The 20,100-nt window shown below is 49.2% G+C and overlaps 1 protein-coding gene across 1 annotated transcript; it reads left to right on the top strand.

Annotated features, from left to right (window-relative positions):
- Positions 1 to 6,927: 6,927 nt before the first annotated feature.
- On the top strand, positions 6,928 to 13,013 carry ETV3L (ETS variant transcription factor 3 like). The gene is made up of 5 exons (XM_081494109.1): positions 6,928 to 7,043; positions 7,130 to 7,367; positions 7,616 to 7,805; positions 8,234 to 8,357; positions 12,553 to 13,013. Exons 1-5 carry the CDS (start codon positions 6,977 to 6,979, stop codon positions 13,011 to 13,013), a joined length of 1,080 nt encoding a protein of 359 aa, XP_081350235.1. The 5' UTR covers positions 6,928 to 6,976.
- The last annotated feature ends 7,087 nt before the right edge of the window (positions 13,014 to 20,100 follow it).

Here is a 20,100-nt window from a genome sequence, read left to right on the forward strand (position 1 = left end):
GCACTGAGGGCTGGGGACTGAGTCAGAAGGCATCAGAGGCCCCCAGCTGAGGAGAGCGCCCCAGAGGCCCTCTGCCCACAGCTGCATTCCTGGTCCCTGTTACTCAGCCCCAGGAAGGTCTGCCAGCTCATCCCAGCTCAGCACTTGGCTGGGAGCTTTCACTTCCTCTGGCTGGCCTGGCTCCTCAGCCACCTCAGCAGCGCCTGCTGGAGGGGATTTCTTGTCCCCTGCGTGGGGGGGATGAAGGGAAGGATCAGGGGGTGTCCAGGCAGGGGGATCCCCTGAGGCCCAGCTGATGGGAATGAGATGAAAGGAACTGACACTGAGTTTGTGCTGGGGGAGAGGGCAAGAGGCCGCTGGAGGGCTGGTGGGAGGAGGAAAGAAGGGACGGGGCTGTAGAAGCCAGGTCAGGAAGCTGGGGGCCTGGGTTGGATCTCCAGCTCTGAAGCATAGGTGAGAGACAGGAGGGCAGGAGAAAGATAAAGAGGTAAGAAAAAAGAAACAATAAGGAGAGACAGGGATGGAAGACAGGGCAGGCTGGGTGAGGGGTGGTGAGGCACTCTTAAGAAGGAAAACAGGCTCAGTGGAGGCAAGACAGACAGACTGCTTGGTTTGCAGACACGAGACAGTATAATGTGTAGACGTAAGACGTAAGGACAGGAACAGAGAAACCAAGGGAAACTGAAACAGAAAAGGATCGACAACAGAGAGAAAATAAAATGATGGAGCTGGGGAAGTAAGGCAAGAGAAGGCTTGGCGGACGGGAAGTGGAAAGAAGGAGGAAGAAGGAGACTTGAGCGGGGAGAGGAGAGAAACTGTAAGGAAGGAGGAAACAGTTGAAAATTAAAGGTCAAACAAAGTGAAACAGAGACTTGGAGAGGCCAGACCAAGGCAGGGGTGGGTGTGGGGCTGGAAGCTTGTCTCCTGACACCCTAATTCACATCCCCCAGCCCATGGGTCCTTAAGGGGTCTGTGACTTCCCCCATGACTTTTAACTGCCCTTCCTGCCAGGTCTGGGGGTGGAGCATAGAGGTGTATGGGTTTGGGTTTCTACTCCATGGAGTTACACAAACCTTTTAAATCCCACGGCCCCTATGGACCGTGGAGGCAAAAGTCAGAGACAGTCTGCAAGGAGCTGGAGAGGCTGAGGGGAAGAGGAGGTAAAGATCTGAGACCCCTGGGCGTGGGGGTGGGCGGGGAAACTGACAACAGGAGCAGGTTGAGATGGAGCCTGGAGATGGAGCTCAGGGCTGGGGAGGAGGAAGGAAGGGTTCAGGAGAAGTAGGGCGAACCTGGCAGGAGCAGTGGCAGAGAAGGAGGTGTCTCTCACAGGTGTGGGCTGATGGCCTGCGGGAGGGAGACAGGGTTCAGCTGGCTAGATTCCCAGCCAGGAAGCATCCAGAAGGGGTCCTCTGCCCTAGAATCTCTAGGTTTGACAGAAGGAACAAGATGTCCTTGGTGAAGAAGGACATCTATCCCAGCTCCTCCCCCAAACTCCCCAAGAAAAAAGGTGTTGGCTTTGCCCCTCCCAGGCCCCCAACTGGTCTCACTCGCCCACCTAAGCTGCTTTCACTAATAGCATTAAGGAAGGTCTCAGGACTAACACTCCTCACTTGGGGCTGAGATCAAGGGGAGAGACTAGAGGCTTCTAATCAGATTGGGGATTTTTTGGAGGGGTGGGGGATACACAGTTTGCTCAGTGCTCACCAGCAGAAAATATTACTCACCTCACCCCACCACCAGCCCACCAGCCTGTATTTCCCTGGTTGCCCCTCTGGGCTGGTTTCTCCACTCCGATCTTTCGGTCTCTCCCGGGGTGGTATCTGGACCTCACCTGTGTCCACAGCATCCAGTTTCCACAATGCTATTTGTCTGCCTCATTCTCTCTGATTCACTCTCTTCCTCGCTGACTCACTTGCCCTCTCTTTCAGCTGCCTTTGAATTTACAAACAGTCTGTCTTCCCACTGCATCAATCAAGCAGTCACTGAGAAGACTTGGTTGTGTCCAAACAATTAGATTTGGGGACAATCCACTTTAGACCCTTAGAAGGGCCAACAACAAAGTGTCTTTGAGGCACAAATTTCCTACTTTGCATGGAAGAAACCTTCATCTTGAACTCTGAGGGTTTTTAAATTCTGGGTGTGTTCCTGTCTTTCTCACTTTCTGTGTATTCCACTCTGCCAGTCTGATGTCCTCTGGCTTCCTGGGGTTCCCACTGATCATCTTTCAGGCAAAGAGCCCACTTCTTAGGTTTAACTGGAGCACCTCTTTCAGGACCCCAGGGCCTCCTGCCAGCTTCGCCCCTGCTCCCAAGTTTTCTGCCCTGATTGATTACAGCTGGGAGCCTGGAGTCAGACAGACCTGTTTCCATCCAGCTCCACCACTTGCCCTGGGATCTTATGCAAGTCTCCTAATCTTTTGAACCTCAATTTCCTCAGCTTGCAAAATGTAGATAATGATACCCACTTCAAAGGGTTGTTGTGAAGAGTCAATGAAGTAACTAACATAAGGGGAAAAAATGTCAAGCCCAATGCTAGGTTCATGATAGGGATCCATATCATATTATATCCATATCCATATCATCCAATTCATATTAACTAAACCCTTGAAAAGGTAAAATCTGCTTGGGACATTTCGTTTGGCTCCAACCGCTAGGCTAAGACTTACTCTCTATTTTATCATCGTTATCTCTGTTGCTTTTCTTAAATAATGACCTAAAACCTACATGTGTTGCAATGAGCCCTTGCCATTGGTCAAGGGGATTAATCATATTATTAATAATCAGAATAATGGTAATGACAACAATAATAATTGCTTGCTACTATAACCCATCAGGAAATACAAAGCCCTTAAGAGCAGGCTCTCTGATCATTCAAGATTGGGTTATGATCCTTTGTGATTTATGGTTCTCAATACTCATCCTCTCAGGCCATTGCACTGATCCTGTAGTAAGGGCAGGAGGGGCTGTGCAAGGCCTATTAGAGCTGCCCCCACCTCAATCCCCAGCCCACAGGACAAGAGGGAGGGAGGTGGGAGATGGGGGGAATAGACAGGGTAGGAACACCTCCCCCCAGCCTTGGGGAGCATTGCCACCAGAATGTGGGTTAAAATCAGTCCTAATGAGCTGGATGAACCTAGAGCCTATTAAACAGAGTGAAATAAGTCAGAAAGAGAAATATGGTATATTAACACATGCGTATGGAATCTAGAAAGATGGTACTGATGAAACTATTTGCAGGCCAGCAATGGAGACGCAGACATAGAAAAAAGACTTATGGACACAGCGGAAGAAGGAGAGGATGGGATGAATTGAGAGAATAGCATGTGTAAAATGTAAAATATACATTACCATGTATAAAGTGGATAGCTAGTGGGAATTTGCTGTGTGACACAGGGAGCTCAACCCAGTGCTCTGTGACTACCTAGAGGGGTGAAATGAGGAGGGAGATGGAAGGGAGGTTCTGGAGGGAGGAGATATATGTATATCTGTGGCTGATTCACTCTGATATATGGCAGAAACCAGCACGATAAGTTAAAGCGACTATCCTCCAATTAAAAAAAAATTTATAAAGAAGTATGAGCAATTAAAGTTAAACAGCCAGAGCAATTCTTGGATGTGAAGGTAAAACTAAAACCTGCTCCTCTCTGAGGGTTCCCCATGGCCAGCTCAGAGACTCCAGCAGAAAAGGGTGGACTAGAGGGAAGACATTTGGCAGGACTTACCAGCAGTGAGGACTTCCACGCCCAGAACCAGCAAGCTCCTCAGACATGTGAGGATCCAGGAAGGACTCTCACAAACATGGGAGAAGCCAAGGAGGAGGCGGAGGCATTTAGGAAACCCAGAGTGTGACCTACTTTGACTTATTATTTTTAATTCTTTGCAGGAGCAGGAGAGAGGGTGTGGGTAGCCTACCTAGGTGGCTGAATATTATAAGTGTTGAATTAAGGTCTTGCTTTCCACTCTTTCACTTAAGAGCTGTGTATGTGACCCTAGAAAAGTCACTCAGTACCTCTGAGTTCCATCCCGGCTGATACTTCCTGTGAGGTTCAAAATGTGTCAATTCCTCCGCACAGTGCAGGGCGCCCTGAGTGTCTGCTCTCCAGTGGGTTTATTGTTCCCTTCTTGCCAGATCCTAAACCTGAGATCTCAAACCCTCCAGACCAGGAAACTTTATCAGATCCAGCAGGCACGGCAGCCCTAGGAATTATATCTACTTCCTCCAAGGAACACTCCTCCTTGGGCATCTGTCACCTCTGTACCCGCTATCTCCCCATCTGTTCTCCTGAGGTGAGGTAGGAGAGACCCCCAAGCAGCTGGAGGTTAGACAAAGGAGGAACTTCCCAATGAGTTGCTTCCCAGGTGGCGCTAGTGGTAAAGATCCCTCCTGCCAATGCAGGAGACCTAAGAGACACGGGTTCCATTCCTGGGTTGGGAAGATCCCCAGGAGAAGGAAATGGCAACCCACTCCAGTATTCTTGCCTGGAGAATCCCATGGACAGAGAAGCCTAGCAGGCTACGACTATAGAGTTGCAAAGAGTTGGCAACGACTGAAGCGACTTAGCATGCTCGCATCTGACTCCCAATAGACAGGGCAGGAAAAAGAGTGTGGGAGAGGAGTAGGGGCATCTGCTTCAGGAGAGAGAAGGAAGGGGAGAAGATCCTAGAATATCAGCTATCAGTTTAGAGACAGATGGACAGGTGGGAAAACCTATTCACCCAGATTCAGAGTGGGCATGGACCTACTCACAGGGCACAGACCTGTCTGCCTTAATTTCTACAGATGCTCTCTGCCCAGGCCAGACTGGTGACCCCTGGACACACCTGTCATCAACAGGCTGTAGGTTTGTTGGCTGGCTTACCTTGGAGCAGAGTGTTCCCTGGGACAAGGAGAGCAAGAGACCCAATGACCTCTGGGTGTGGGAGCAGAGAGGGCAGGGATGGAACTCCTTGACTTCTTTATTTTATTCTATTGAACTGTAGTTGGCTTCCCTGGTGGTTCAGTGGGTAAAGAATCTGCCTGCAATGCAGGAGACCACCTACAATGCAGGTGGGGTTCGATCCCTGGGTCAGAAAGATCCCCTGGAGAAGGAAATGGCAACCTGCTCCAGTATTCTTGCCTGGAGAATCTCATGGACAGAGAGAAGAGCCTGGAGGCTATAGTCCCTGGGATTTCAAGAGCTGGACACGAATTAGCGACTAAACCACCACCACCATAGTTGGTTAACGATGTTGTGTTCATTTCTGCTATACAGCAAAGTGATTCAGTTATACATATATACACATACCTTTTCATATTCTTTATGGTTTATCAGAGGGTGTTGAATAGTCCCCTGTGCTATACAGTACGACCCTGTTGTTGGAATTCCTCGACTTTTTAACACCCACAGCCCCTTGATGCTGTTTCCCATGGGTTCTTGCTACTCACAGTACAGCCCACAGACCAGCAGCACTGGGATCACCTAGGAGCTTGTTAGAAATGCAGAATCTCAAGTTCCACCAAGTCCCACTGAATTAGAATCTGCATTTTAAAGAGATCCCCAGGCGACTCTTAGGCACATTAGAGTTTGAGAAGCACTTTTACAGATGATTTAAGTCTTAAGGCAGCAGAGTATAGTAGAAAGTGCTGTGGAATAGGAATAGGGGGGTGGGGGTGGCCACACGGGGTGTAGCAAGTCACTTTCCCTCTCTGAGCCTCATCTGGTAAGTGAGGAGGCTACGCCAGATAAGCTCTCACTTGTCCCCAGACCTGACAGCCTAGGAAGTTCTAGTTGAGAGCAGCACTTGCCTCATGCTAACTGCAGTGGAGATGGAAACTCGGAGCCCAGGTGGTGTGAGCCGGTCCCCTGTTGGTGAGTTGTTACAGTCAGGTAACCCCACTGCGTCTGGCCCAGCCTGAAGCAGGCCTCTCATTCAGCCACACCCATCCCCCTCCCATCTCTCCTTGTCCTCTGGTCTGTTGGTTCCTCCTGCACTATTGACAGTGGAAGCCAGCCAGCCTTTCGCACCATCCTCAGTTGCATCCAGAAGGCTTTGGGACAAAGACAACTCCTCTCCTCCCCTCACCTGCAACAGGCAAGTTTATCTCTCTAGGGCTGGTTCCCCAGTCTTCTCCCGTCTCACCAGCTACCCCATCCCACCCCAAGCTAAATTGGGAACCAGCAAGAGTCCTTTTTCCTTGTCCATGGTTCATTAATTCAACAAATATTTAGAGAGCTTCTGTGAGTACAAGACCCTGGGTTAGGCTGAGATCTGGGGAGCCAGCAGTGAAAAAGACACCCAGGGTTCCTGAACACAGGGAACTGACACTCTGAGGCAGAAGACGTAGGTTAAACACAAAGTGACATCCTTGATACATTCATCACCATTCATTGATTCTACCAAGAATCATTTCTTGAACATCCATGAAAAGTCAGGTACTCTGCTAGGCATTTGAGACTTCTCAGTGAGTAAACACACAACAATCCCTCCTCTTCTCAAATGTAAAATTGTTCTAAGCATTATAAAGGTGTGGATCTGTCAATCTGCCACCTCCTCCCCTTCAAGGTTTAGAAAGAGCCAACGATTAATTACATTTTAGCTTGTCTTCTCTTGGGAAAAACCTCAATCCTGTTAAGCCCTGAGAAGAGATCTCTTTCTCTGTCTAAATCCCCCAGCAGGGGGAAGATCTAGGGGGCAAGATCTAGGACCCTTTGCATTCCTCTCCATCTATTTAAGTGGCTCAGCCTCAAACCAAGAGTCCTGGGTCAGCCCCTGGCCAGTGAGGAGGTCCCCAGGGGAGGTTTGGCCCAGCCTGGCTGTGGGGGAGGGTCCTGATCAGACCCCACTCCCCTTCCCCAGTCTCCCCCCCCCCCCCCGTTTCTCTCTTTCCTTCCTCTTTCACTTCCTTCTCCCCTGCCTTCTTCTTTCCCTTCTTGCTAAGGGGGCTATTTTCCCCGCAAGGCCCAGACGCAGCCCTCGCTCCCTGGGAGTGGACCATGCACTGCAGCTGCTTGGCCAAGGGCCTCCCTGCCATCTCCGCTGCTGGTAACGCCTGGATCCCAGGTGAGCCTCTGCCAGGGGTCCCAGCGGTGCCCCGGAGGAGGCCTCGGGGAGCGGTGGGGCAGTGCTGACTCCCCTCTCCACCCCAGGCCTGGCCTTCCCCGACTGGGCCTACAAAGCCGAGTCGTCCCCGGGGTCCCGGCAGATCCAGCTGTGGCACTTCATCCTGGAGCTGCTGCAGAAGGAGGAGTTCCACCATGTCATTGCCTGGCAGCAGGGAGAATATGGGGAATTTGTCATCAAGGATCCAGATGAGGTGGCCCGCCTCTGGGGACGCAGGAAGTGCAAACCACAGATGAATTACGACAAGCTGAGCCGGGCCCTCAGGTGAGAGGAGGCAGCCAAAGTGACCAGAGAGGGCTGAGTTCAGAGAAAAAGGCTGTGGTTTCTGGCACCCCTGTCCAATTCCCGCCCCTCCAAGGCTTGGGAAACGCTCTGGAGTATGACAGGATGTCTAGCGGTTATCCAAGAACAGCTAGGGGTCAATCTTGCCAACCTGAGGAGCGGGGATGTGGCTGGGTCTGTTGAATGCATCCTCCTTGCCAACCTCCTGCTCTCATACTTGGGATCTCCAGATATTACTACAATAAGAGGATCCTGCACAAGACCAAAGGCAAAAGGTTCACTTACAAGTTCAACTTCAGCAAGCTCATCGTCGTTAACTACCCTCTGTGGGAGATCCGGGCACCCCCGCCCCACCACTTGCTGCTGGGAGCCCCTGCTCTATTTCAGCCAGCGCTGCTACCCATGGGTGTGCAGAGTGAGGTAGGCACAAAAGCCGATCCGCCCCCAGAGCTCCACCAGGCCCTGCCTCTCCATCCAGAATGCCCCAGCCTCCACTCTGCCTTGGGGGCCCATCAGCTTTCAATGTTCTCTCCCTGCATCCTAGTCCGAGTGTCCCAGGGGCAGAAGTGATACTCTGAATCACCCCTCCATTTTTAACAATCCCTACAATATAGCCTGTGAGAGAGGGCAACTCCTTCTGCACCAGGCGTGACTCCTTTAATGGTGGGTCACCGGGAAGGGTGTGGGGTCTCCAGAGAGGGTGCGGGACATGTGGGCAGTGCTGACTTAAGAACCATTATGAGACTATTTCATTACTTTAATGACTGGTTGTTAAACAATGTGTACTGTGGAATGCATACCAAGGAGGGCCCATTCTGCCCCCATGCCTGCCTCTCCTCACTCCCCAGCTCCTACACAGCATGCTGATCACCCATCGGGCCATGGCGGAGCAGCTGCTGGCTGGACAGTGGACCCCTCAAGGGCCACCAGAGGCCTCTGGGAACAAGAAGGGAATCAGCAGCAGTGTCCACCGTGAGTGCTTGCGCCTGGAGAGAGCCCAGGGAATTTTGAACATAGGAGGGGAGAACCCTTCAGATTGAGCACATGGAAGAGGGGGCATGAGTCAGGGGATACATCATGTATACAATCAACAAACACTTAATGCACACCAGGTATTTACTATGTGTGGGGGTCCACGTATGAAAGATGGCCCTCGGGATGCTCAGAGACCAGTGAGGAGCAGAGATAGGAGGGTGGTCAGTGACCAGTACTGGGATTCAGGGAAGCCCAAGGTGCTACTGGAATGCAGAGGAGTTGGGGCTTCCTGGAGGAGGCTACACCTGAGCAGGTGAAGAAGATGGAGAAAGATGTCCAGGCAGAGGGAACAGCATTTATAAAGGAAAAAGCTGCAAATGAGTGTAGTCAAATCTGAAGATCTGCTGGTAGCTTACATGGTCAGAGTGAGGCATGTGACAGGAGAAGGGATGAGGAGGAAGAGGAGAGACACAGCTGGCAAGATGATGCTGGCAAGGGAAATGGGCGTTTAGTCCCAGAGAGCCTCAGAAGCCATGCTGAAGGGCTTGGACTTAATCCTGAAAGCAAGAGGAACCCAGAGGGAGAAACGTGTCCAGATGTTCATTTTACAAAGACAACCTGGGATGTATATAGAGTTTGGGATGGAAGACGCCTACAACTAGTGCTGGAGGCTTTTGAAGATCTAGGTAGCTGGTGATGGAGCCAGAACCAAGGCAAGGGCCTGGGTGGAGAAGGAGGCCCAGTTGAAGAGAAAGTGGTAAGATAAAGTTCATTCATTCATTCACTCATTACTTCTTTCAACAGATAGCTCATGAGCTCCTGTTGAATGTGCCAGGCCCTGTCCTAGAGCTTGGGGTGCCATGTGAGCAAGATTGCCTTTATAAAGCTTGTAGGCAAGAGTGAGTTTGCAGATATTCAGTTAATAATCCAACAAACTGACAAGTATTGGTATCTGTACCAAATGCTACAGAGAAGTTCAGGGTGCAGAGAGCAGCCAGGAAGACTTCCTTGACAAAGTGACGTTTGAGCTGAGACCCAGAATGTAAACCAATGCCAGCTTAGTTCAGAGGGAGAGAGGCAAGCATATGGCAAGCAGAGAGCACAAGGTGTGCAAAGGCCCTGGGACAGGAAAGAGGCACTGGGGAGCTCACCAGTGTATCAGCACATGGTGATTGAAGGGGACATGGTAAAAATGCAGGCAGGCACCACCTCTTCCAGGGCTATAACCTGGGAAGCAGCAAAATCAGGTTTTCTTGTGAAAAAAATCACAGAGATCCTTGACCAACCACAGGCTCTTCTGCAGAGGCCCACGACATATCCCTCCACTTCTGGCAATTTTGTGGAACAAAGACCCTTGGCCTTAGCCCCAGTCCAGAGGTCCTACCTCCCAGAGAACTCATAGCACCTGGCTCAAGGCCCTCATGAGCGCAGCCAAGGCTGTGGGCGTGGTGCGGCCCAAGGCCTGCCAGGACTGGTAGGGCCACAAGTCTGACAGCCTAGAGCAAGACAGCACCTGAACACCTCCCTGTTCTTCCACTCTCATCCACCCCTTCCTAGTTCTGGGAATGCCCTGGGCACAGAGCTTCTCTCTTTGAGAAACTATCAGGGGGAAAAAAAAGTATTCCCTGGCGAGCCCCAGCTTGGAGTTGTTTTGCACCTCCCTGCCCTCTGTGGGTACAGGCCCTACCTGTGCTGGGGCCCTGAGGCATGCTCAGCAAGTTAGGTCACCGGAAGGCCAGCAGCACCCACATGGCCCACTTCTGGACTGGGATTCCAGAAGGCGGTGCCAACCCCTCACTCTGCCTTCACTCAAAACTGCTTCTGGGCAGCAGAGAGGCCAGGACTACTGAGCCAGCAGCAGGAAGCCACAGGGCTAGAGCTAGGAAGGGGAGGGGAAGGGGAGGAGGACTCTTAGAATCATCTCCTTCACTTGCCTGCTCAGCTGTGGGGCTCTGAGGGAGATGCTGTCCTCAGAACCCCCAAGGGATACAGCCTTCCTGGGGGAAAGCAACAGTCCCCACTTCACCTAAGAATCTAAGGAAAGGACAGTGATTCAGGAGAAGGTACATGCTGGGCTCTCCTGATGGCTCAGGTGGTCAAGAATCCACCTGCAATGTGGGAGACCTGGGTTCAATCCCTGGGCTGGGAAGATCCCCTGGAGAAGGGACTGGCTACCCACTCTGGTACTCTGGCCTGGAGAATTCCATGGACAGATGAGCCTGGCATTCTACAGTCCATGTAGGCTACATTCCATACTTGTATGACCTTTGCTTCCCTGGTGGCTCAGATGGTAAAGAATCCTCCTACAACACAGGAGATTCAGGTTCAATTCCTGGGTTGGGACTATCCCCTGGAGGAGGAAATGGCAACCCACTCCAATATTCTTGCCTGGAGAATTTCATGGACAGAGGAGCCTGGAGGGCTACAGTCCATGGGGTCGCATAGAGTCGGACATGACTGAGCGACTAACACAGATACACACGCTGGCAGGGGAGTCCATGCTTTGCCTCATGAAGGATTATCTTAACTGTTTTCCCCTTTCACAGATCCAATGTCAGAAATGTGTTCTTACCAAATAAATTGGATGAATTCAGTAATAACTAAATGGTTTTTCCAGTTTTTACCAGCTATAGCCCTGCTGGTGTTATCACCTTGAGTTCATACTTGACCTTGCTAAGAAAAAATGTGGAACTGGGCTTAGGTTTTTTTTGTTTAGTTGGTTGGTTAGTTGTTTTCAATAATTTTATTTATTTGGCTGTGCTGGGTCTTCATTGCTGTGCAGGCTTTTCTCTAGTTGTGGTGAGCGGGGGCTACACTTCAGCTGTGGTACACAGGCTTCTCATTGCGGTGAACTTTTCTTGTTGCCGAGCACAGGCTCTAGGGCATGTGGGCTTCAGTAGCTGTGGCACATGGGCTTAGAAGTGATAACTCCCGGGCTCTAAAGCACAGGCTCAATAGTGTGGCTCATGGTCTTAGTTGGGCTTCCCAGGTGGCTCAGTGGTAAAGAATTCACCTGCTGACACAAGAGACCCAGGTTCGATCCCTGGATCGGGAAGATCCCCTGGAGTAGGAAATGGCAACCCACTCTAGTATTCTTGCCTGGAAAATTCCATGGACAGAGGAGCCTGGAGGGTTCCAGTCCATGGGGTCTGGAGAATCAGACATGACTGAGTGTGCACGTGTGCGCACGTGCACACACACACACAGGCTTAGTTGTTCCACTGCATATGGGATCTTTCCAGACCAGGGATTGAATTCATGTCTCCTGCATTGGCAGGCGCATTCTTTACCACTGAGCCATCAGGGAAGCTCTGGAGTTAGATTTTTTGAACTATAGGAAATGGTGTGAAATTCTACATAATCATTCCCAGAGATCCCAGGCTAGGAACACCTATTGTAGGATCCTGGGGAAATGGGGTAAATTTGGAAGGAACAGAAGGAGGGAGAGCTTCTTGGACGAAGAGAACTATGGGCCAGAACCAGCCAGAGCAGGGGAAGGCTGGGGTTCACCCCACACACATTGGCCTCACAGCTCTGCAGGCCCCTTTGTACCCGTAACACTGCTTGATCTTAGCTGAGAGAGGTTTTATGGATAAAGAAACTGAGACCTGAGAATTTAAATGACAAACCCAGAGCCACACAGCCAGCTCTTTGCCAGACTAGAATAGAACTAGAGTCTTCTTCTACAGGGATGAGGAGAGAGAAGAACGGATCCATTGAATTATGGCAAAGAATATCCTCAATTCATTCATCCAATGCATTTTTATTGAGCACTTAATACACGCCAGGCTGGGCTGGATCCCAGGATCCAAAATAAAACAGACACAGTTCCTGCCCCCACAGTGTCAGGACACAGATGTTAAATTATCTCACAAATGACTGCTGATTCTGAACAATAGGCCCTGGAGGAGAGGACCAGGAAGGAGGTGGGGGGGTGGGTGTTGTCCAGGGGCTTTTACCCAGGCTCGGGGGGCATGGAGGCTTCCTCAAAGAAATGACGTTTATGATGAGATGTGAATCAAAGAAAAAAGGAAAGTGCCTGTGTGGGGAGAGAAAGTTTCAAGCAGGAGCAAAAAGAAATAGGAAGTGGGCGATAAAAGGGGTCATCTCCAGTGGTGGACACTCACTGACCCTTTCTCTCTCTCTCCCTCTCTCCCTCTCTCCCCTTCTCTCTGTCTCTCTCTCTCTCTAGGACTTGGCTCTACCCTGGTCCCCTGCCGGCTTGGCCCTTGCTGCCATCTGGGGAGCCCCCTAAACGACCTGCCTAGTTTTGCCTCCTTCACCCCTCCTCTACCATTCCCTGTCCCCTCCAACTGGCCCCACCTCTCAGCACCCTTCTTGCCCCCTGTCACCCCAGAGCAGCACTTCCCAGGGTCCTCCACACCAGGCACCCTGCTCCCCGGACCCATTTGTGCCCCAGCAGCCCAGCATTTTCCAGAGCTTCCACTGTTGGCCAGACTGGCGCAGGGGCCTGAGGAGAGGCTCCGACTCTGGTCCCTGAGGCCCGAGGGGCTGGAGGTAAAGCCCAAAACCACATCGGCTCCCAGGGAGGGCTTCTCCTCAGAGAGGCAGGGAACCAGCACTGGAGAGGAGAGCCCCGCATCCCCCAGTCTGGAGAGCTTCAAAGCAGTGTGGCCCCTGGATCCTCCTTAATGGAGGAGGAAGATGTGAAGTTGCGGGGAGTCCCCCAAACTCCATCTGTTCTCTTGTCTACCTCCCTTCTGGCTTTGCACCTTCCCCTGGCTGGAAGCAGGATGAGCTGAAGGGATGGAGTTGGACCCAAGGGGATGGGAGCATCGCAGGGAAGGAGTATATGTGAGGATGGGAAACCCGAGGCAGAGTGCCCCCTCACCAAACAGCTGATCACATTAAGGAGACATTCTTAATCTCAAATCTTTTCTTTTTTGAGGGAGATGAGAAAGAGGTTCCCATCATTTGAAAGACCCCATACCTGCCCACAAAGAGGGGAAATTAAGAGTCTAAGTTGGGGAGGGGTCAGGAGTTGTTTTGTTCCCCAAGTCTCAGGGCAACTTCTTTCTTCTGTGGGGCACTTGTCCCTCACCCAGGCTAAGGTCTCCCGTCTCTCTCCTGTGCCTCCATGCACTTCTCTCCCATCCCTCTGCTTTCTGTGACCCTGGGAGCTCCTGTCCCCTTCTTTCTCCAAGACCTAGGCAAGTGGGATCAGGAGGGACGGGCCTTCTCAGCTCTGTAACACTCCATGGCAAACCACAAATAAAATGCCCTTGGCAAACCGCCCTCTTGGCTGACCACCCCCTGCTGCCCTCTGATCTGGGGTGGAGCTAAAGGCCACCCAAGATTTCTAATGGGAAGAGATGGGATGAGGGGGTCTGGGAGGGGTCCTGAGGCCTAGTAGAAATCGAGCCAGCCAGGCTCCTCCCTCTGCTGCCATCATGTCCCAGAGAGAAAGGCTGAGACTGCAACCCAAGTTGCTCCCCAGACCAGTGGGAAACCAGCCTCAAGGAAAGAACTTCAGAGCAGAGCAAAGGGCTTCACAGAGTAACCGTCCCCCCAACCCCGGGTCCCTGCCATGGACTTCTAAGCAGAGTTCTAAGGGGCTGGGGATGAAGTAGGGTGTTGGCAGGGGTCCCCATTGAAGCATCAGGTGGCTGGGGGAAGAGGAGAGAGGGGTCTTCTGTTCAACCAAGGAAAAGCCATCAGAAAAGAAGAACGATCCAGGAGCCAAGGCAACAGAACCATATTGCTCTGCTATCTCTAGGCTGCCAATTACAGGTTTAGGATTTGTCTCTACTTCCTTCCCGCAATGGAGAGCAGAAACTAAGGAGGCTCAGAGGGTGTCTTTTGTCCCTTGTTTGTCCCTGCCTCTCATCCAAAGAGTAGGGGTGCATCCTTCTCTCGGAGCTCCCTGTTCATTCTGCTTTTCACTGCTGCTCAGGCCTTATTTGTGGCAGATGCATGTTCTCATGGATGGAATGGGGAAGAAGAGACCCAGAGATAGCTGGGGCTAAGCCCTCACCCCACAGAAAGGTTAAGATGAACAAGGAACCAGCCCCCAGGCTTCCAAGCTGAATAGAGCCTGGGAGAAAGCATCTGTGAGTGATCTTCATCTCAGTCTCTCTCCCTTACCCCAGATGCCAAAAAGGGGGGCCTCAGAGTGTCTCTCCCAGGAGATCCTAGGAGCTACAGTGAAAACTGCTTCTCATTTGCTCCCAAAATCACAGGCCCATCCCCAGTCTTATGGGAAGGATGAACCCCCAGCCTGGGGCTTTCCCATCATCCTGCCCAGTTTAGGGAGACAAAGAGCTAATGTTGTCTGCTTCGACACAAGGAAATGGATTTCACTGTCATAGGGCTAGTGTCCTCTTCAGAGAGGCCAGTCTCAAGGACAGGGTCCCATAGACAGGGACCCCCATGTGCCTTCTGCCTGACCCCTCCTCCTCTTCAGTCGTTTGTTGTTGCTATGACCCCCACGTTTCAGACAATGAAAAATGCTTTGTGGTCACTTTTCTAAAGTTTGTTTTTGGAGATGGTGAACCCAGGAGACTGAAAGCTCAGCTTCAAAGGACATAAATTTCCAGGCAGTGCACTCTGCAGTTTAGACAACAGATTCAAGTTGAGCAGAGGTTCTCAACCTCAGCAGTATTGACATTTGGGGCTGCAAAATTCTCTGTTGGTAAGGAGCTATCCTATGCATTCCTGGCCTCTAGGTACCAGCAGCAGTCTCCCCATCTCTCCTCTTCTAGACCTGATGAAATGTCCCCCCAGGGGAAGAAACCGTACCTGCTTGAGAATCACTTAAGAATGGCTTCACCAAGTCCAGATGTCCTAAGATGGGACCCTGGCTCCACCAACGCAAAGAGAACTATTGATGTCCACATTGCAGGAGTGCCCTCTGGTGGCCAGAATCAAGGTTCCCGATCAGAAGGGCTTAGAGTTCCCAACTAGGCTGAATGAGTAAAGCCCGCCAAGAACACTGTTTAAAAGTGAAGGGGTGATGAGCACCTTGGAGTCTTCTTAGGGGTGGAAGAGAGTTGCAAGATAGAAGTCCCATTTTCAAGCCATGGAATATTCACTAAAGGATCCACAAATCTAATGGTAAAACAGAGGATCGATTGTCGACTCCTCTGGTACAATCCGCTGCAGCCATCAACCCTAGACATCACGCACTCTGGCCCTCTGGGGCCATTAGGCTTCCCCTAGGAAGAGCACCAAGCAGCTACTCACCCTTCTAGGAGGAGTGGGAACTGGGCTGAGACGCAGCAAAGTGAGCTCACCAACTGCTCCTGATCTCCTGGGCTCGTCACATCAGATGCAGCAACAGAAGCACCTGCGGGTTCCAGCAGAGTTTTAGGGTGTCAGAACGCCCAGACTTCATGAACCAGATGTTAATAGCCAGAAGGGACCTTTGAGATCATCCAGTTCAACCCTCTAATTTTATAGGCCCAGAGAGAAGAAGGAACTTGTTCAAAATCACACATGTAGAGGAGCCAAATTTAGAATATAAATTTCCTAATTATCAGTTAATGTTCTTCCCATCTCACCATAATCACTTGGATTGACACTTGAGGCCCTTAAAATTCCTTAGAAATAAAAGCATATTATATATTAACATGGAAGTTTTTAAAGTTATTTCTGTGTGATTTTTTCTAATTGAATTACAGTTGATTTTTACATTTTTTTACATAGTTGATTTACAATGTTGTTTACAATGTTTACAAATTTAGATGATTCCATTATATATATATATATTCTTTTTCAGTATATATATATATAATTCTTTTTCAGATTCTTTTCCATTATAGGTTATTACAAGATATTGAATATAGTTCCCTGTGCTATATAGTACGTCTTGTTTGGTATCCATTTTCTATATAGTAGAGTGAATCTTTTAATCTCAAAATCATTATTTATCCCTCCCCCACCCCCTTTTCCCTTTGGTAGCCATAAGTTTGTTTTCTTTGTCTTGAGTCTATTTTGAGTTTTGTAAATAAGTCTTCTGCAATTTTTTTCCACTGCACCTCGCAGCTTGCAGGCCTTGGTTCCCTGACTGGGGGTTGAACCCAGACCACTGCAGTGAAAGCACTGAGTCCTAACCCTGGACCACCAGGGAATTCCCAAGTCTTGTGTCATTTTGAATATGATCGTAGTAGCAGACATGTTCCTTTCTGTGTGCACATTTTGGCACATGATTACATATCGTCTGGGGCTGTCCTCTACTTGCCTGATGTGTGCTAATGTCACGTCCCCACAAGGCTGGTTTTCTCAGGTGACGCAACACATGCTGTTAAAGGGAAGCTATTTTGTCACTAGAACACTTGATTAGCATATGGAAGAGGCCTCAAAGACATAAAAACAAAAACAAAAGCAAACTGTTTGCTGCCCTGAATCATTGCTGGCAATGAGGATAATCCCTGTCCTCTCCCTTTTTTCCGCTAATGAAGACCCTGACCAAGACGGGAGAAAAAAATTCAAATACCGTATAAGTTTATACACACACATACGAACACATGTATGTATAATTCAACAAACATTTCTTAAATGCTCACTACGTGCCAAACACTGTGCTGCCATGTTCTGAGGTCACTTAAGACACTTCTGTCTGTGAAGGATCACAGAGAGTGGCAGGAGTCAGCAGCGCCTTGCACAGAAAGTAGGTGACTTGGCCCTGGAGAGGAGGGTAGGGTGGTGTTGTCAGGGCTTGGCAGTCACAGTAGGTGACTGAGTACCAAGCACTTGAGAGGCGAGGTTTCTGCATACATGCTCAACACCTAATGTAAACATAAATTTTGTTTGGTATTCAACCTACTTTAAAATACCTGAAAGTAGGCCGCTCTCACTTTCTGAAATGAACTTCATTCTCCCTATGGAATGTGTACCTCTTTAAATAAACTTGTTTCCACTTTAATTCATTAATTAATTAAAATGCCTAAAGGTAAATCTTAAGAAGTCCTTTCTAATCTCCAAAAGCACAGGCAACATGTGTCGATTGTTTATAAAGTTATCAAAACAGATATATAATTCTGTGATCGCTTTTTTCATCAAATATTACTTCATAAACACTTCACTGTGCTATGAATTTGGGAAAGATTGAGGGTAAAACGAGAAGGGGGAGACAGAGGATGAGATGGTTGGATGGCATAACTGACCCAGTGGACATGAGTTTGAGCAAACTCAGGGAAACAATGAAGGAGGGGGAAGCCTGGTGTGCTGCAGTTCATGGGGTCACAAAAAGTCGGACAGGTCTTAGCAACTGAACAATACATTTGTAATTAATGTCACCCATCTTAACCTGAGGCTGGGAAAGATTGAGGACAGGAGAAGGGGGAAGACAAAGGATGATATGGTTGGATGGCATCATCAACTCAGGGGAAATAAGTTTAAGTAATCTCCGGGAGATAGTGAAGGACAGGGAAGCCTGTGCTGCAGTCCATGAGGTTGCAAAGCATTGGACATGACTGAGCAACTGAACAACAACAACAACAAATCTTAACAAGGGCAGACTATTCTATCATGTTGATACAACACCGATTTTACCATTACCCTTTTGGTGACTTTTTGGGTTACTTCTTGTTATTTGCTTCGTAAGTAAAATCGTTTCAAAACTTTTGTCCATAGTTTTAATCTTTTTTTTCCCCCTTAAATTAGTTCTTTGAGATTCATTCCCAGGAGTGAAATAACTGGGTCAAAGATTATGACATTTCAATACATATTGCTCAACTGTCCTCTGAAAAAAGATTATAATATTTTAAAAAGTCACGTTTACACACTGCTTACTATGAGCCAACTGTGTCATAAGAGCTTTAGATACATCAGTTCATCCAAAAGCCACAATAGTTTTAGGAGGTAAGTACTATTATCATCTCATTTTACAGGATACCAAGGCATAATGAGGTAAAACAACCTGTTCAAGGCCACTTTTCCAGCAAGTGGCAGAGCCAGGTTCAAATCCAAGCCATCTGGCTCCATAATCCTGCCTCAAATCCTGGTCTATGATGTCAGCTGCAAAGGATGAGTTCTTCTAGACCCTGGAACCTCTCCCTGCCTTCCCCCACTTTGATTAATAAGAGCAAACTGTTGCATCGTTACTGTCTTCTTTGGTGTGTTTTTAGTAAGTGGTGAGGAAACTGAACATTTTTATGTTTATATGCTATCTATAACTTGGACTTTCCTGCTTTAAACCTGGGAACAAAGGCAACCTCACTAATACAATATTTTAAAAATAGTTTGTGTGCGTGCTAAGTTACTTCAGTCATGTCCGACTCTTTGTGACCCTATGGACCATAGCCCGCCAGGCTCCTCTGTCCATGAGATTTTCATAGCAAGAATACTGGAGTGGGTTGCCATGCCCTCCTACAGGGGATCTTCCCGACCCAGGGATGGAACTTGTGTCTCTTATGTCTCCTGCTTTGGCAGGCAGGTTCTTTACCACTAACGACATCTGGGAAGCCCAAAAATAGTTTACATTACATATTATGGCTGGCAAAGGATGAAGGTAGAAAATAGGGTTAGCCAAAAAGAGAGCTTTTCAGAAGGTCTCGAGGAAAGAGAGGAAGAAAATGTTCCAGGCACCAGGCAAGGTATCACTTATCTCATTTAGTGTTAATTGCTTATCATAATTACCTACAAAAGTAATTTATCTGGTCATCTGGCTGGGAGATGTTAATTCCATTTGAAATGTTAATACTATTACTAATTAATACTGTTTTTAATTCTTTCATTGCTTTGTTCTAACCCTTTCAGAGGCTCAGACCAGTCAGAGCAACCCATCAGGGGAAATTTGAGTGAGCTCAGCAGTAATTACCTGAAGGGTTCAGGCTGAGGAAAGCAAGCAGTGGGTGAGATTTGGTCTTTGGGCCAGAGGTTTTGCATCCAAATGGAATGAGACCCAAATAGCACAATTACCACGGACCATTGCCAGGAAATCAGAAATGAAGCCAGACAGATTATCCATCCAACCCATCTGTTTTTCAGTTGAGGTTTCAAAGGTCACCAAGAATAAGTCGTCCTGGGTCACTTGGAGCCACAAACTCTGGGTATCAACTCCTATGTATTAGTAATCGGTCCATTCACTCTTCCTACCCCCAGCTTGCCGTGGACTGATGGAGAAAATCCCACAACTGCAGAGCAGGGTGCTACCATGAAGCTGCCCTGTCCAACCTCATCTAGGCTGGCACGAATCTCTTGATGGTCCCACATCAGCTCTTAGCATCTGTTCTAAATCTCCTGGTACCTATTCCCTGCTCTCTTCCTGTCAGTCTACTTCACTTCCCCCTAGGGCTTCCCTCCCCTACCTTGGTCTTTTCTTCCAGTCCTAGGAATGGATTGTCTCCCCAGCCCATTGTCTCCCCGAGGTGTAATCCTAACCTAACAAGGAAGGTCAGGCAGGTGTCAACTCTTGTGCCAACTCCAATTAATTGACCCGGGCCACTGTGAGGAAGCACACAGTTGAGAAGGATTCCAAGGTTGTGTTGGGGCTGAGGAAGGGAACTAGTGCCATATTTTTCTGTGACTTTCATATTACTAAATCTAGTGACCACACTTTGGTCCTCATCTTATTCATTCCCTTCTGCGTGCAACATTGTTGACAACCCTTTGCTCCATTAGTCGCTAAGATCCATCCACTGCAACTCTCCCATCCCTAAGACTGTTCCTTTTCAAACTTCTTTCTGGGCTCCCCTCTGCACCCCCACCTCCAGTGTTCTCCAGAACACCAGCCACAGCTCTGCTTATCCAACACATGCTCCCTAGATGGTTTCAGTTT

Source organism: Giraffa tippelskirchi, chromosome 5 (genome assembly GCF_054371585.1).
Source record: "Giraffa tippelskirchi isolate mGirTip1 chromosome 5, T2T-mGirTip1v1.2.pri, whole genome shotgun sequence".
Classification (NCBI taxonomy): domain Eukaryota; kingdom Metazoa; phylum Chordata; class Mammalia; order Artiodactyla; family Giraffidae; genus Giraffa; species Giraffa tippelskirchi.

Coding starts and splice junctions, on each gene's coding strand:
- ETV3L (XM_081494109.1), top strand. CDS start 6,977: ATGCACTGCAGCTGCTTGGCCAAGGGCCTCCCTGCCATCTCCGCTGCT. Junction 7,044..7,129: donor TGGTAACGCCTGGATCCCAG/GTGAGCCTCTGC, acceptor TCTCCACCCCAG/GCCTGGCCTTCCCCGACTGG. Junction 7,806..8,233: donor CCATGGGTGTGCAGAGTGAG/GTAGGCACAAAA, acceptor CTCACTCCCCAG/CTCCTACACAGCATGCTGAT.